General features: G+C 44.0%; 1 protein-coding gene across 4 annotated transcripts in view; it reads left to right on the top strand.

Annotated features, from left to right (window-relative positions):
• USP31 (ubiquitin specific peptidase 31) overlaps nucleotides 1–14281 on the top strand; it is a 69210-nt gene extending 54929 nt beyond the window's left edge. For all 4 annotated transcript variants that reach the window (XM_027043038.2, XM_015067090.3, XM_027043039.2 and 1 more), the window contains 3 exons: nucleotides 2204–2362; nucleotides 3806–3958; nucleotides 6089–14281. In XM_027043038.2, the coding sequence (XP_026898839.1) occupies nucleotides 2204–2362; nucleotides 3806–3958; nucleotides 6089–7659 (1883 nt within the window). In that variant the 3' untranslated portion in view covers nucleotides 7660–14281. The remainder of the gene's footprint in view (nucleotides 1–2203; nucleotides 2363–3805; nucleotides 3959–6088) is intronic.
• Nucleotides 14282–14767: the final 486 nt, after the last annotated feature.

The following is a 14767-nucleotide window of genomic DNA, read 5'->3' as shown; positions in this document are numbered from 1 at the left end:
GTGGGGCTCGATCCCATGAAGCATGAGATTGTGACTTGAACCGAAATCAAGAGTTGGACACTTAACTGCCTGAGCCACCCAGGCGCCCTTATTTGGGATTTTATTTTGCACTAGTTCTAGATATAATCAACTGGTATGTGTATAGCTAACTTGTGTATGGATTCTAGATCAAACTTCTATGAGGCAGAACCTGCCTTGTTCTTTTTTAAAATTTCCATTTATTTATTTATTTATTTATTTATTTATTTATTTATTTTTTAACGTTTATTTATTTTTGAGACAGAGAGAGACAGAGCATGAGCAGGGGAGGGTCAGAGAGAGAGGGAGACACAGAATCTGAAACGGGCTCTAGGCTCTGAGCTGTCAGCACAGAGCCCGACGCGGGGCTCGAACTCACGGACCGTGAGATCATGACCTGAGTTGAAGTCGGCCGCTTAACCGACTGAGCCACCTAGGCGCCCCTAAAATTTCCAATTTTTCACGACTCAATACTTATGTAAAAATACAGTAAAAATATCCCGGCAGTGTCCAGTTGCTATGAAAGTTTTTAAATGCTTATCTCAGTTTGAGTGCTTAGCTTGTTGTGGACTGGGACCAGTCTGCAAACCACAGTTTGAATAATACTTGTCTAGAAAACATTTGAGAAGCTAGTTCCAGAAAGAAAAGTGAGTTATCTGGTAAATACATTATTAAACCATTAATGTGTTCCTGGGCTGCCTTAGTTGCTGTGCTGTGACTGGGAACAGACTGTCCTGGAGAGAAGCCTACTGATGCTAGTGCACGGCTGCTCTGTCACCTTGTCTTGGGGGCATGTCCCACTCCAGAACAGCCACCATCTCCCCAGCTGGGTCATTTATACGTTAGGCCTGACCTGCCCACTGACGAGTTGCTGTTTTACCAGCTCCCCGTGCTGCTTCTGTCTCTATTTCTCTCCCCTTTCTGGTCCCAGGAGTCCATGGCTGTACATGGCTTCCTTCCCCATGATCACAGATTCTTATTCTGCTCTTTTTTGGGACCTTTCTGGTTGTAACCCATCCTCGCCTGTATCCCCTTTATCTCTTAAGGCTCCATACTTTACAAATGTCGTTGTGGCCTGTCGAGGGAGTCACTCCTGGTGCCTCATGGGACCCTGTGTGCCCTGCCCCTCAGGCATTCAGCTAAATATTCTAGCCCTCATTTATTATCACCCCAATAAATGGGTATTTTTAGGAAGTATGATAAGGTACTCCTCTGAATCAATTTTATCACACCCCTTGACATATCTTTACAAGATCACGTGGCTTCACAAACACTAAGTTCTTGTCTTTTGCTGGTACTTGAATGTTCTTAATTTCTATTTCAGGGTTAGAATTTGAACTGGAGAAAAACACACATGCATTCCTGAGCTCAAGTGTTCTTAGTTTGCCAGGGTGCTTCCACTGGGCATTACGTTGTTCATACTACCCCTGAGGGAAGCAGGGTGGGATAGGGTTTAAGTGCAAACTCAGGGACTAGATACACCTGAAATGAGCTGGGCCCTGTCCTTCACCAGCTGCTTGACCTTTGGGCAAGCTGGTTAATCTTTTTGAACCTCTGTAAAATGGGAATAACAGAATAAATCTCATGGGATTAATTGAGGTATTTGGCACATAATAAGCACTAAACAAATACTAGCTGCTGCTATTATTAGTATCATTATTTCTAGTCCTATTTTCTATCTCTAATAAACACTGAAATGTTACAACATACTTAAATCAGGGTTTTCCAGCTTCAGCACTCTTGATAGTTTGGCTGGATAATTCTTGCTGTGGGGACTGTCCTGTGCATTCTGGAATGTTTTGCAGCATCCTTGATCTCCACTCACTCATTGCCAGTACTACCCTGTACCCTAGTTGTGACAGTCAAGAATGTCTCCATTTGTTGCCAGATGTCCCTAGCGGCGCAAAGTCGTCTCAGGTTGAGACCCACTGCCTCAAGTAAATAAGTACGTTGGGCTTTCTAAGATTAAATAGAATTTTGTACATTTGGAATAGTTTGGAATGTCTTGAAACATTTTGCCTGAGCTCACAACCCAATTTGGATTTTTTACCACTTTGTGTGTAACTACGTGCGACCTTAAAAAGCTCTTGAATGAATTAGATGAGCCAAAGAGCTGGTGTCTGTGGGCAGAGTGGAGCGGCCGGTGCCCCCTCCCCTGGTACTGATGGCGGGCTCTTTTTGGCAGCCTACTGTAAGAACTCTGTGGACGGCCTCTGGTACTGCTTCGATGACAGTGACGTGCAGCAGCTGTCAGAAGATGAGGTCTGCACACAGACAGCGTACATCCTTTTCTACCAGAGGCGGACAGCTATTCCATCATGGTCCGCCAACAGCTCAGTGGCAGGTAAGGCCAGCCATTCTTCAGCAGCTTCTTCCTAGAGCAGAAGATTGTAATGGTCCAGAGAACTTCTCCACAAGGTCTCATGAGTCTGTTGTGTTGATCAGGTAAATTCTCACATTTGAGTTTAACCTGGAAACCAAAATGACTGCAGTCAAGGAAATGGGGGTGGAATGTGCGAACCAGCAGAGTTCCCACGGAAGTGGGTAGCGCCGGTCTCAGAGTGAGCTTGCCATGTTTGCTTGTGGAACGAATGAATGAAAAAGCGGTATGGCTGCCACACTAAAAGCAAGAGGGAATGAGACCTGGCTTTGCCATGTTTCGGTCGCATCATCTGGAAGCACATCACATCCAAGCCACATATTTAAGCATCTGTAATGTGGGTGTACTAATAATATCTGCCTCATGGGGTCATTGCATGCATCAGATTACATAAATGTACGTTAGAGCCTTTTAGACAAGGTAAAAGCACCATTAGAAATCGTTCTTTTTCCCGATGAGGTTGGCCTGTTCGGTTGGAAGGGTTGAAGGCTATAGTAATGATAGGTGGGCTGGATTTAGCTGGATGGGGTTTAGTCTGGATGCAGCCACACGGTCCAGACAAGGTGATGCACGCTCCTTAACGTAGCGTCTAAGAGACTGTGACCGACAACGGAGACATGGTAACATCGGATCATGTTAGAGAGTATTCACCCTGAATCTCCTTGAAGCTTGCGAGGGATTGGCTTGAAGCCGCTGAGAAGAGGAACCGCTGAACCGAGTGAACCCCTGCTGGAGTGAAGCCCCACTCAGTGCACCCACCCCTCAGTAGCTGCTCACCCAGTTGAGAGAGTGAGAACTCCAGTGCTCTAGTGCCTTCCCTCAGTGCTTTCCAGATTCTGAGATACACTTGGAGATTACACCCTCTTGAGGTCTACTTGAGTCTTGTTCTCAGTTTCAAGAACAGTTTGTGTTGCTCTGGAATTTCAGGGCATCCCTGGAATGGACAGTACAGATGACATACAGCTTAGGTGTGTGCATGTTATGTGTTTGTATGTTAATATTGTGAAAACGACTTAACAATTCCACAAAGCAAGCTAAGAAATAACGGTGCACTGCCACTTTTATTTGCTCTGTGTCAGAATTTTTACTGTGTGTACTTAGAACGGTGCCTGGCAATAGGTGCTTAATAACTATTTGCAGAATGAGTATAGATGATTCTGTTGCCAGCACTTAAGATTTGCACTTTGCATTATGAAGTGTCCATGCCAATACTTGCATTTTATTACTATAAACATGAGCTAGTCTGCCCTCCTTCTTTGCATCTTGATGGGATATTCAAGCAGGGGTCTGGGAGGTAAGACTGACACAGGCCACCCCAGCTCAGGCGCTGCCCCTTCACACGAGTGTGTGCCAGGGAGCCAGCCTGGGACTCCAGCCTGACCCCAGTGCCTGCTTCCTTTACTGCAGGCTCCACCAGCTCCTCCTTGTGTGAACACTGGGTGAGCCGGCTCCCGGGGAGCAAGCAAGCCAGCGTGACCTCCGCGGCGTCCTCCAGACGCACCTCTCTGGCCTCATTATCCGAGTCGGTGGAGATGACCGGAGAGAGGAGTGAAGACGATGGTGGGTATGGGTTTTGTGACAGATTTCCAAAGTGGCATCTCACGGACACGGCACAGGGTCCCTCACGCTTAGGAGCTAGGCCCCAAGAAGATTGTCGGAGAAGGTAAAAGGGCTGTGTGGCTGTACAGTCATAAGTACCATTTTATATAAACCTGGTTATTCGCTTTTCCTCTGTGAGCTCTAGGATGAGTTTCTCCTTGTACTTCATTATTTTCTACTTCTAAGGCTTAGTGTGGAGGCTGGAGCTTTAACTCTACAATAAGGGATACATTTCTTTCAGAGCGCTTTCCAAAGTGCTCAGTGCTTTGCCCAGGGCCGCCTGGCGAGGAGTTGCTGTGCTCGCCCAGTGTGGGGCTTCCCGGCTCTCAGCTTTTCCCCTTTCCACTGCTGTTTCCTTTACAGGAATTTGTGGCATGTTCTTTTAAGTGCAGAAGCATCTAGAACAGAAACTCTTGACTCTGCATAAAAGAATTCTGAAGATGGTCACAGTATGGATACTTGGGGAAACACAATACAAATAGAACTATGGGGTTTTTTTGGTTTTTTGTTTTTGGGTTTGTTTTTTTTGTTTTTGTTTTGTTTTGTTTTGTTTTTTACCTTCACTTATGCTTGAGTAATGGCAGCCCTCAGTTCTGACAGGAACCCCAGGTGGTGCAGGAAGGATCAGGCAGCCCTAGCATTGAGGCTGAAGGAGGTGAGAGTGAGCTCAGCTTCTCTAATGAGGACAGTGACTCATCTCCCAAGCCTGCAGCCAGCATGTCGGTTGCTGTAATCTGCATCTAGTGATGGGTAATTGTGAGACCATGGAGTGAAGGAAAACTGCAGGAGGGTGGACGGGGCGCCAGGCCAGGGAGGTCTGCCTCATTGTAGCTCCAGGCCCGCTTGCTTTTCTGGCTTGTTGCCTTTTTCTTTGTAAAATAACAAGAGTACTGGGCCAGAATTGCTAACAAGCTCCTGATACTTTATGAAAATCCGACCACTGAGTCTTTGCTTTTTCAGGTAGAGGTTTTTCTCAACACAGCTTTTTAAACTTAGAATTCACTGTTGTTTTAACAGTAAGCTGGTTTGCCCCTGGTCTGTTTTTAGACAGTGTAGTTGGTGAGATCAGTATCCTCTTAAGCATCATCATCACAGTGGTGCCGGGGGGTGCCCACAGAACAGAGCCTGTCTCCGAGGATCTTATCTGGACAGAGTTTTATAAATACTGCAGCCACAGTACCAAGTGTGTATGGAAGTTAATTTAGAATCTTTTCTTTGGAAGGAAGTTTTAAGGCACTCAGAATAGAAGTATGTATTTCTAATTGTGAACATTTTCTTCGGAAGTTTGAAATCACTCAGGATAGGAGTGTATTGTTCTAATTATGATTGTCATCTCTAGAAGTTTGAAGTCAGGATAGGAGTGTATCGTCTCTGTTCTTTTTCACCGATCTGCTGTTATACTCAATAATGACAGGCCAAGCTGCATGTGGCATTGAGCTGGGGGCAAGGGTTTGTGTTTCTTGTATTAGCTCTGCCTCTAATTTTGTGTAATCTCGGGCAGAGACTTCACTTCTATGGGCTCAGGCTCTGGATGTCCTTAGCTGGGTCAGTAGCTCACATTTACTGTGCATGTGTGGAGTGCCAGGTGGGCACAGGACTTTCAGGATTTTATTTAGTTCTTACAGTAGTCCTGTGAGTTAGAGCAGGGATCAGCAAGCGACAGCCTGTCGGCCAAGTATGAGCTCTGCCTTTATTTGTAAATAAGGTTTTATTGGAACACAGCCACTCCCGTTTGTTTATGTGTCTTCTCTGGTTGCTTTTGTGCTGCAGTGGCAGAGTTGAGTGGTTGGCCCACAAAACCTAGAGTGTTAACTGGGCCTTTCCAAGGGAGGTCTCCTGACCCCCGACGTACAGAAAGAAGATCGATAGTTTGCCGATCCCTGAGTTGGAATGTCCCTATTTTATAGATAGGGGACTGAACTCCAAGAAGTTGCAGTTGTGTGGCTGCTCCTTGACCCCAGACATGCTGGCCCTGAAGGTCATGCCCCTGTCATTCCACCAGGCTTGCCTTCCTTCCATCTTCAGTATCTTAAGGTGTGGCTCAGACATGTTTTCGGTGTAGCTTAATGCTGTTCTCTCTGCTGCATTCAGGAGGTTTCTCAACTCGACCATTCGTGAGAAGCGTCCAGCGTCAGAGCTTGTCATCCAGATCTTCTGTCACCAGCCCCTTGGCCGTTAACGACAATTGCATTAGACCTTCTTGGTCCCTGTCTGCTAAGCTGCAGATGCGCTCCAATTCTCCTTCCCGGTTCTCAGGAGACTCTCCGATCCACACCTCTGCCTCCACCTTGGAGAAGATCGGGGAGGCGGTGGATGATAAGGTCTCCATCTCTTGCTTTGGCAGCTTGAGGAACCTTTCTAGCAGTTTCCAGGAACCAAGTGATAGTCACGGCCGACGTGAGCACAAGGCTGTGGGTCGGGCCCCTCTGGCTGTCATGGAAGGCGTGTTCAGAGATGAATCAGACACCCACAAATTGAACTCCGGTGTTTTAGACACACAGAGCAAAAACTCAGCACAAGGGGATTGCGTGCCCCCCATCTCCGATCCTTTTGATAATAATAACCAGATTGCTTATGTGGATCAGAGCGATTCTGTAGACAGCTCTCCAGTCAAAGAGGTGAAACCCACGAGCCACCCAGGCTCCCTTGCAAAGAAACCAGAGAGCACAGCCAAGAGCTCTCCCAGCTCCAAAGGCGCTTCTGAGCCAGATAGAAGCTTGCGGAAGGGGAGACCAGTCTTGGCAAGCCAGGAATCATCTCTTTCAAGTACGTCCCCTTCTTCTCCTGTTCCTGTAAAAGTTTCTATAAAGCCCTCCCGCTCCCGAAGCAAAGCAGATTCTTCTTCCAGAGCCAGTGGACGGCATTCCTCTCCTGGCCCTGCCCAGCCTAGAAAGGAGTCCTCCCCCAGATCCCAAGACTCCGTGTCATCTCCTTCACCCCAGAGGCAGAAGTCCTCTTCCTCCCTCGCCTACACTCCTTCCTCCGCATCTGCCAAAAAAGCCCCCAGCCCTGCTGCAAGGGGCCCCTTCCCTCCTGGGAAGAGCAGGACTTCAGACAGGAGCTTGAGTAGAGAGGGCTCCAGACAGAGCCTGGCTTCCGACAGAGCCAGCGTCACCTCCAGCTCCAAACCCAACTCCCCTCGGGTGAGCCAAGCCAGGGTGGGGGAGGGCCGAGGAGACGGAAAGCACGTCAGGAGCTCCTCTATGGCCAGTCTGCGCTCCCCCAACACAAGCATGAAGGCTGGTCTGAAGAGGGACAGCAAGTCAGAGGACAAGGGGCTATCCTTCTTCAAGTCGGCCTTGAGACAGAAGGAAACCCGGCGGTCAACTGACCTTGGCAAAACAACCTTGCTCTCCAAGAAGGCCGGCAGTAGCTCTGCCAAGTTGGCCAGTAAGAATGCCATGGATGACAAGGCAGAGAAAGGCTACCAGCCTGCAGGTTCCCAGCAGCCAAATGCAAGTGCAGTTGGAAAAGAGCAGCTTGTCTCTAAGGACCCTGCTTCCGCTAAACATTCCCTGCTGTCCGCTCGCAAATCCAAGTCTTCCCAGCTAGATTCTGGAGTGCCCTCATCTCCTGGTGGCAGGCAGTCTGCTGAGAAATCCTCGAAAAAGTTATCTTCTAGCATGCAAACCTCTGCACGGCCTTCTCAAAAACCTCAGTGATGTTTCTGCAATCCAAGTGTTTTATCTGTAAAGATGTTTATTTATTTAGAACCCCTTCCCCCCCACCAAAGCCCTCTATGCTTTTGTTTTATATGTTTTAGGTCACGTGCCTGACGTGCGAGTGTGTGTGCGTGTGTGTTTATGTGTGTGTATGTGTGTGTGTAGAATTCAACTGCAAATTGTTAAAAGCGTCGCCTTATTCTGCCATTGAACCAAATAACAGCCATAGGCAAAGTATTGATACCAAGCTAACTGGATCATTGTAGACGAGACCCTGGGCGGTCCCTTTAGCAATTGTACATATTTCTTTCTAGAGAACTCTAATGACTTTCGTTGGACACTAGGGTTTGGAAACCTGTGAACCAGTTAAGCTGTCATTAGTGTGTACTGTAGAGGGATCAGTTATTTGACTTGGGTTTCATCTGAGCAGGATTTGTCCTCACAGCTGATTGTCGTGTGGCACCAGGAGCTCTAAAAACTGTGACACTAACAAACAAACCGAGAGAAGACTGTTGCTTTCTGCACTTTGGCCCCATCTACCAGTCTCTGTGAAGGGCAATATTTTAACACTAATGTTTCTCAGGTATATACTCAGCTAGTCTAGGGTGGATGCGCATCAGCAAGAGGGTTAACCAAGAAGGTGGCCTGTGGGTGACTGTCCTTTCTCCAACTGCCACAGATAGAAGTTTCTGGAGGTAGAAATGAAGTCCTTCATAACTGCAAAGATGTGTGTACTACACGCTATCTTGGTTCTTTGGAGATGTCCTAAGGGGTGGCAAGTTGGACGGCCAGAAAGCCAGTCACTAGTTAATTTTGTTTTCCTTCTAAATTTGCTAGCTAAGGCCATTGGGATTTTGAAATGTAGTAGAGCAGTTAACACCTTTGAAAGATGCCTGGAAAGAAAAAAAGGATTCTGAACCGGATGCATGAATTTGTACCATTTCCCTTCTCTGGTGTTGCTTGTTCCTTGTGTTAGAAGCCAACAGCTCCATGCTGCCCTGGGTGCACATGGCCACGTTTCTTATACCTTGGGGAGAGGAAAGATGTTGCCTGATGCCAAAAGTCAGTTGATGGTGTGTTGGAGTGATGTGTGACAAAGTATTAACGTGTGTGCTTCTGATCTGCCTGGCAAAGTTACAGACTGCTTTTCAGTAAGTCATTTATTTTTCCTTAGTGGTTAAGATTTCATCTCTTACCCAGAACTCACAAGCAGGATTGGAGCATGTTCCGTCTGGCATTGTCAGTGAGAAAACAAGGGAACCTCACAGAAATCTCACAGATAAGCAAGATCATAGTTCTTCAGGCTTTCTGGAGGTATCCTGGAAATTCTTAGCCTTTTTTTTTTTTTTCCATTTTTCTATTTTTTTTTTTTTAATGTCAGGAGAGCCATGGTCCTGATGCTCTTTGAATAGCATTTGTCACTTTGCCATGAGATACAGCATGCTAAGTTTATATGCTTTTAAATATTAACTTTTAAAAAAAATTCATAAATTTTCCAGTTCTTCCTGAATTCTTGGTGCACAGATCCATTTATAATCTCCCTTTTCAGTATTGCTGTGTGTGAAGTAATTAGAGCACATACACATGCACAGCTATGAATTCTGCGCTGCCTTTTGTTTTGTTTTCTCCCCATAAATACCTCTTGGGAAACATTTCCAGTAGGTTTCTTAACTTTATTTTGCTGCTATTTGAGCATTAGCAGGTAACTTGCAAGTCTGGAGGCCATTTTATGTTGAGGGTAGCTGGAATTTTAGACCCTTGCAATATTTAAGACTTAGATACTCAGCCTTGTGAAAGTTACCTTGTGCTCTGTGAATCTCATCGAACGTGAGCCTGTTGCCCAGTGCACTCAGTCCTGTACTCGCCCCCGCACCGGTGTCCCTGTTTCACTGCGCAGGTGGCTGTGGGTTCCTAAAGCAGCATCCCTCTCCTCTGTCGTAGTGTAACTGCCGCTGACTGGCTGCCTGCAGTGGTGTTATTGCTGCCAACAGCACACCAACAGCCCTGTGAATGTTTTGCCACTGCTGGTTTTTCTCTGTTGCTTTTATTTCCTGGAAAGGACGCACCAATAATGGGATCGTCGGTAGCAGGAGTTTGATTTGAGCCTTTTTCTTTTAATAGGTAAATCTCATTTGAAATCTCCTACCTGAAGCTCTGAAACAGTCTTAGAATTAAAGTTTGACTACACAGAGGGTTTTAATAACACCTTTTCCTGAGGCTGTTATCAGTTAAGCATTAATAGAATCTGGTTTAATTTTCACGTGGCAAATATTTTTATTCTTGTATCCTCCAGGAATGGATTTCCCATTATGTCTAGTGTCTTAAGCACACACACACACTCCAAAAAAACACCTCTACAAATTTCTTTAATTTTCTATGGTATCTAGAAATAAAATTTCAGTATCAGTAAATTATATGTCTATGGAGTTTAGTCCTTCTTCCAGATTTAAATGAAAAAATACTGTGGTATTGTCAAGGTAACTTTAAGCTATTCTTTCTGTGCTTGGTAAACAATGAAAATCTCATCCCCAACTACTAGGTATAACCTTTAAGACACAGAAAAGGAGATTTGCCCAGAAGTTTGGAGGTGTTCTTTGAGGTGTGAAATATCTTATGGGAAAATTATTACTTGGTTCAGTTCAGTTGTTTGGTAGGTTAGGGACTTGGTGTTTGCTTTGCTTTTTATTTTCCTGGTAGCATTTGGCACAGAAGCACATCTGCTTTGGGGTTAAAAATCATCTGTTGAGGATGGTGGGCCTAGGTTTCTGGTTGACAACTGAGTGGGCCTGACTAGAGCAGTCATTTCCTGGTGGACACAGAATAATCCCTGACAGTAGTGTTACTCTGTAATGTTTGTTTGCTTTTAAAAAACTTTATTTTTGATTTCTTTTCCTGTAAACATGCAGTGCACTGAGGCTATTCCATTCCTTAAGACAGCCCTACACCTTGCCTTTGTAATCTCTTATATAACGTGGAAGCACAAAGAAACTGCTAAGCTCACGTCATCTCAAGATCATCTCCCAGCCCTTGTATTTTCCCATCCTAAAAGCAGCCTAACTGAAAGTAAGTCATACCTTGCTGGACCAGTAGAAATGGATGTGGGCATATTTGTGGTCTGGTAAAACATTGTAATTATCTGTGAGGCTGTCCTAAACTCTTGCAATCATTCTTTCCTCTCTCATTCATTCATTCTGCAAACATTCGTTGAGGGCCTGCTTTGCTCATAAAGGCAAGCTGAAAGCTTCAGGAATTTGCTGTAGCTGAGGAGCCCTGGGAACACAGCCGATGAACCAGGGGATGCCGGTGAGGCCCTAGATGGAGTGACGGTCCCCCGAACAAAAAGATCAGGTGGATTCTGGTGAACCGGCCAAGGCCTGTGGTCCTCTTGAGCAAGTCTCTCCTGTTCTGGAAACCAAAAGTGCCCTTCTTCATCTTCAGAGACATTTTACTCTTACATCCACTTTTTCAGACTGAGCTGTCTCTACGAGTTAGCGGTTGAAAATCCATTACAGAATCACTTTCCATTAGAATTTGGTCATCCACATTTGTTTGAAATAGATGTGGGGATTGGGGGGTGGGGGACAAATTGCCATCCCTCTAAATAGCTATCATGCTAAAAAGTAGGAACAGTATGTAAAGGAAGCAGTAGTGGCAGCCTTTAGGAAAAATGGAACAGAGAAGAGCTGTGAACAAAGCTCACTTATTTCAAATAAACATGTTTTTAAAAATAGATTGACATCTGATGTTACATTTCATTCTGACAAATTACTGAACAGCTGACGTTATTGTTTCCTATGTAGGTTATTAGAATTATTGGATGCTATGATAATTAGTGTTTCTGGGTTGGATTTTTGAGATAGTATGCAAATCATAAGCACAGTTTCAATAAAACACATATTCTGTGAGGCATGTTGAACTTGTATTATTTGGAATTGAGAAGAGCAAAACTTGCTGACAAAACAGTGCCCGTATCATAAACAGAAAGTAGCTGTTCCTGCACAGACTGTCCGTCTTTACTTTCATAAAGGGTACATAATTGTTAAACCTGACTACATCTTTTGGGGGGAAATCCTATGCTTTTATTTAAATGAACACTTAGTGTTTCACACTGCCTTTTGATCAACTCTCAAAGTGTTTGTTTTGCAGCTGCAATTTGAGCGTGACCGGTCATTTCCGCACCCCCCACCCCAAGTAATGAAAACAATTTTGCATGGCCTCCACCTAACCCAGAAAGCATGTTCTTACCACCTATGCAAACAACGAATACAAAATGTGGGGTACACTAAATGTGAATTTTAAAAAAGGCGATTCTTGGATTATGGAGCTCTATTTTTGAATTTGTAATTTTTTACATGTGGCTTAATCATCAATAGAGAAGAGCATGAATGTTTTCTTGTTTTGCTTTGCACATGTTTCTCTTTGCTGATTTTTTTTTATCGTTGGCAAGATTGTATGAAAATAAGTATTTTGCAAGCACGAGTGGAATTGGATATGTTGAACACACACGGGTTTATATACTGTATTTAGCCTGAAGACTTTCCTGAAGTATTTTGTTCTAAAAATAACCTGCCATTTTCTATAGATTTTAATTTTTTATATCTTCTAGGGTTCTATCGTGGTCACAAGGAGAGAATGTGGCTTCTAATAGTGCTAACAATTTTAAAATGCTTTTGTAGAGACTTAGAGCTGTTTTGGAAAGCTGTGGAGCTTCGCAGCCACTGGTCACAATAAGAATAAGCTCATGGAACTTATGGTAGCAGTCTACAGTGGATTAGGTTCTAGATCCATCTCACATTCATTTAAAAACTGGTGTTTCCCAATTTTGGAGGGAAGGGAGATCCATTGCAGGCTCGGGAGGCTTTTTGAGTCTCATACGTGTACTTTCCCCAAGATTCTGTTAAGCCTCTTCTGAATGACTTGTCTGAGATTCTGATACCCAGCATTCACTAGAATCATCTAGAGAACTTTTAAAAATGCTTGGGTCCCACTCCCAAGCTTTTGCTCTAACTAGTATAGGGGCAGGTCCCAGAAATTGCCGTACATTTTAAAGCTCTTGGGGGTTTCTGATATGTAGTCAGAACTGAGAACCACTGTGCTTACACCATCCCTATGGTGAGAATCACTGCCATGTGAAGCACTCAGGAGTGACTCAGACTCCTCTGTTTCGTTGGAGAAGAAAGGAAAAAAAGATTGAGAATTACTGATATTAACATCCTGTTTGAAATAAGGGAGCCTTTCTGATTTGAAGCCCTGTTTGGGAGCTTGGAGCATTTTGTGGGCGGCCCAGCACTTTTGCCACTCTGGTGGGATTTGGTGGTCTTTAGTTTGCTAGATCAGACAGAGTTCCCTGTGGGGTGTGCATCTTTCCCAGAGCCTTTTCCCTGGATGCCGCCACAGGACCAGACCCACAGGGGAGTAGGGAAGTCATCCTGAGTTTAAAAATGCTGAAGCGAAGCCTTCAGTGGCTTGGAGAACCTGTCCTGATTTTGATGGAACAATTGTTTCTGTAGTAATTACAAATAGCCGACTCCAGGCTGCCACCTAGTTTCCTAGTTAGCTCATTCTCTACTTCTCCACAGGGTAGTTTCAGAAGTGATTTTACTTTTAAAATGACTGTAAAGCATTTTATTTGGAGTCTTTTTTTTTTTTTTTAGTAACCCCCAGTATTTATTCTTGTAATTAAAAAAAAAAATCAAATAATACTCATCTAAAAATGTGGCAATAATGTTACCTATGGAGGCAAATGAAATTTACTTTTGATCTGTGGTGAGCTGCACTTACAACATCTTCAAAGTAGTCTGCTATGCTTTTTCAGGTGGTTTCATCCTGTTGAGCATTATGCTGCCTACCAAAAAAACAAAACAAAACAAAACAAAACACACAATTTACCTGGTGTTTGCAACATTTCAAGGAGTGAAGATCTAAGTAGAAATCCAAATTGGAAATCCTCCTTTAGAAAAGCCCCTTGAAGCAGAGTTCCCTGTTGCGACGGTGAAAAGGCAGTATGGTTTCCTAGGTGCTATTCTAAGTGGTGTGGTGTCATGACATCAAAGGGGAAGGCAGATCCAGTGTTTTCTGAAGCTCAGGTTCTCTTCTGTAGGCCTTTCGGATATGTGTTTATGTTCCCTATCGGTTTGCTCACCAACTGTGCCTCTCACCACTGGTTAAAATCGAATTCAAGCCCCATTACCAAAATCGTTTCTTCATTGAACTCCTCAGTGTCACACTGGAATTTGTGTAGTTGTCTCACAAGCTGCATGTCCTGTCACTGTACACGCAATGCTTTGGTACTGTTCATGCACCATTCGTAGTGATTTCTGTATGATTTTCTTGTTTTGTTGTACGGTAATAATGGAAGGCAGGATGTCTTTCCTTGAGGCCGAAGAAAAGTGTGTCATTTTAAATTATTTTAGAACAAGTGCATGAGATGTGTCACTGACTTCTGTTATTTATTTGTATGTTTTATTATTCCAGGTATATGCACTTTTAAAAAGCAAAATTTATATTTTTATGTTTAAAACGTTTTATTTCTGGAACAGCAGTTGATTATATAGTATACAGTTGGAATTAAGAGAAAAGTGGAAAATGTAACAATATAATAAATTTATTACATGATGCCCTCTTTAAGCCATATTCCTCTTTCTCCCCCTTAGTAACATGTATCTTTTTGGTATTGACTAGCCTTGAAAATTAAGCAGAAATTATCTTTGTACCACACTGATCTCTACAAAACTCTTTAGAACCGTAGTGTTAAATGAAAAAAAGCACGTTAACAGAAGGATATAGATACTCTATATGTAAAATTTTAAAACAAAAAAATCACATCTATGCTTAATTTAATTTTCACAGTTGGGGATTATTATTCCCACTTTTCCAAGAGGCAGATTGTCCTCGGCCATGGGGCCGAGCAAGAACTCACAGTCTGGCTTAATTCCAGTGAAGGAGCCATTCTTTTCTGTGCCCTCTCTTGTGTCCGGATAACCTCCTTTTTAACTGTCTTGTTCTGATAAAATGTTCTCCACGGTCTTTACCTCCCCTTAGGACAGGACTCCCTATTGAGGATGTCACATTACTTATGACCACTTGGGGGCACCAAAGATCACCATCA

This window comes from Acinonyx jubatus, chromosome E3 (genome assembly GCF_027475565.1).
Source record: "Acinonyx jubatus isolate Ajub_Pintada_27869175 chromosome E3, VMU_Ajub_asm_v1.0, whole genome shotgun sequence".
Classification (NCBI taxonomy): Eukaryota; Metazoa; Chordata; class Mammalia; order Carnivora; family Felidae; genus Acinonyx; species Acinonyx jubatus.
This window is presented reverse-complemented; position numbering and strand designations above follow the sequence as displayed.